The following is a 1,708-nucleotide window of genomic DNA, read 5'->3' as shown; positions in this document are numbered from 1 at the left end:
CATCACTAACCATTGCAGGCAACTCAATGGCACATAACAATAACATACTATGACAGGTCTGGAAGCAGGAGCAATTCCTAAATAATATGCCTCTGGAAACTCTATGAACTTTGGTAAACGTCGGTAGTTGTAAAGGGGCTTCAGGCCTTTTGTTCATAGGGTCGCTATGAGTGGTGTTGGACTCAAAGGCAATCAACAACAACAAAATCCTGAAATACAATGTTGTGAGTGATAGGATAATATCCATACGCTCAAGGAATATTTGGGTAATAAACGACCGAGACAGGTCAGGCAGGATGCTCCGTCCCCATTGCACAGATAGGGAGACTGAGGCCGGGGAGCCATGCAGGGTGGGGTAGGGGGCAGCGAGCGGGGGCGTGGCGCTAGGGACGCGCACGCTGCGTCTCGTCCCGGGGGCGCGCACGTCGGCTAGCGGGCGGGGGCGGGGCCCGAAGCCGTGGCTGTGGCGGCGGCCGAGGGCGCGACAGTCGGTCCGGGAGCGGGTCGGAGGCGGCAGCGGAACCGCCATGGAGCAGCCCAAGAAGGCGGTGGTGGTGACGGGTACGCGGGTGGGTGGGCGCGCTGGGGCCGATCGCGGCGGCAGTGGCGGCGGCGGAGGGCAGGCGCCCGGCGGCGGCGGGAGGGCAGCCCGAGGTCCGGGCAGACTTGCTACAAGTCGTGCCGGCTTTGAAGGTGTCATCGTCGGCGGAGCCCCGTTCGTCCTGGCCACCGACAGAGTGGGGCCAGGGGCTGGGACAGCGGGAACCGGGTGGGGGCCCCAGGCAGATAGGCTCCTCTATCTCCCGGAGGGGGACAGTGACCCTCTGGGCACCTGCTTGGCCCTCTGGCTGTCCCGCGGGTTGGATTGTTGGGCTGGTTTCCAACCCGCTGCTCCTCCCGAAGTCGGCTTGTTCCCACCCTTGGCCTCAGGGGACAAAGGCCGAGTTGCGGGCAAGAAATGCCCAGGATGGCAAATGAACCTCCTTGGACTCCCTTCTCCCCTCGCCCTGCGCTTTTGGAGGCTGTCCTTTGAGCTAGGGGCAGGTGAGACACCTTGGGAGATGGTCTTGGGGACTCTCGGCCTCCAAGTCTCCCAGCTGCCCCAGCGATTGGCTTGGGTGTGTCCGAGTGTGGGGCAAACCCAATGCCGGTTGTCTCTGACTCCCCAAAGTAACTGTTCCTTCTCCAGTAGACTCCGCCTTGGGCCACGTGGCACCTCCGCTTCCGCCCCCTCTGAGGTGGGGGGTGTCACTTTAACCCACTGGGGGAGGGAGACAGGAGCAGGTTCTCAATCAGGATTGTTTTTTGTGGCTCATGAGGCCCAGGGAGGAGGCAGACTGGCCCTGCGATTGATTCCAGGCAAGATGAAGAAGCCACTCATTCACCTGTCCAACAGGTGTGTGTAGTCGTCTGGCAGGGAGTCTGTGACCTTTTTTGCCATTTTGCAGTGTCTGGGTTATGAATGAGCACTCACTACATGCCTCGTGCCTAGCTGACATTTTCTTTCCATGAACTGGTGAAATCTTCACCATCTCTGTTTCACAGAAGGGAAGCTGAGGCTCAGTAAAGGCCATGACACTTGCAAATGGTGCAGCCACACTTTAACTTGGCTTAGGCAAGAGGAAGGGGTTGGAGGGCTCTCCTAATTTAACCTCCTATCAGAATGAACAGCCTGGTACCCTGTCTGACAGCAAAGGGCATTGCATCA

General features: G+C 59.1%; 1 protein-coding gene across 1 annotated transcript in view; it reads left to right on the top strand.

Annotated features, from left to right (window-relative positions):
• Positions 1-492: 492 nt before the first annotated feature.
• PGPEP1 (pyroglutamyl-peptidase I) overlaps positions 493-1,708 on the top strand; it is a 36,830-nt gene continuing 35,614 nt past the window's right edge. The window contains exon 1 of the mRNA XM_006885881.1: positions 493-561. Coding sequence (XP_006885943.1) covers positions 528-561 — 34 coding nt within the window. The 5' untranslated portion in view covers positions 493-527. The remainder of the gene's footprint in view (positions 562-1,708) is intronic.

This window comes from Elephantulus edwardii, unplaced genomic scaffold (assembly GCF_000299155.1).
Source record: "Elephantulus edwardii isolate Elephantulus edwardi_28Jun2011 unplaced genomic scaffold, EleEdw1.0 scaffold00045, whole genome shotgun sequence".
Classification (NCBI taxonomy): domain Eukaryota; kingdom Metazoa; phylum Chordata; class Mammalia; order Macroscelidea; family Macroscelididae; genus Elephantulus; species Elephantulus edwardii.
The sequence above is the reverse complement of the archived record's forward strand: the minus strand, read 5'-3'. Positions and strand labels throughout refer to the sequence as shown.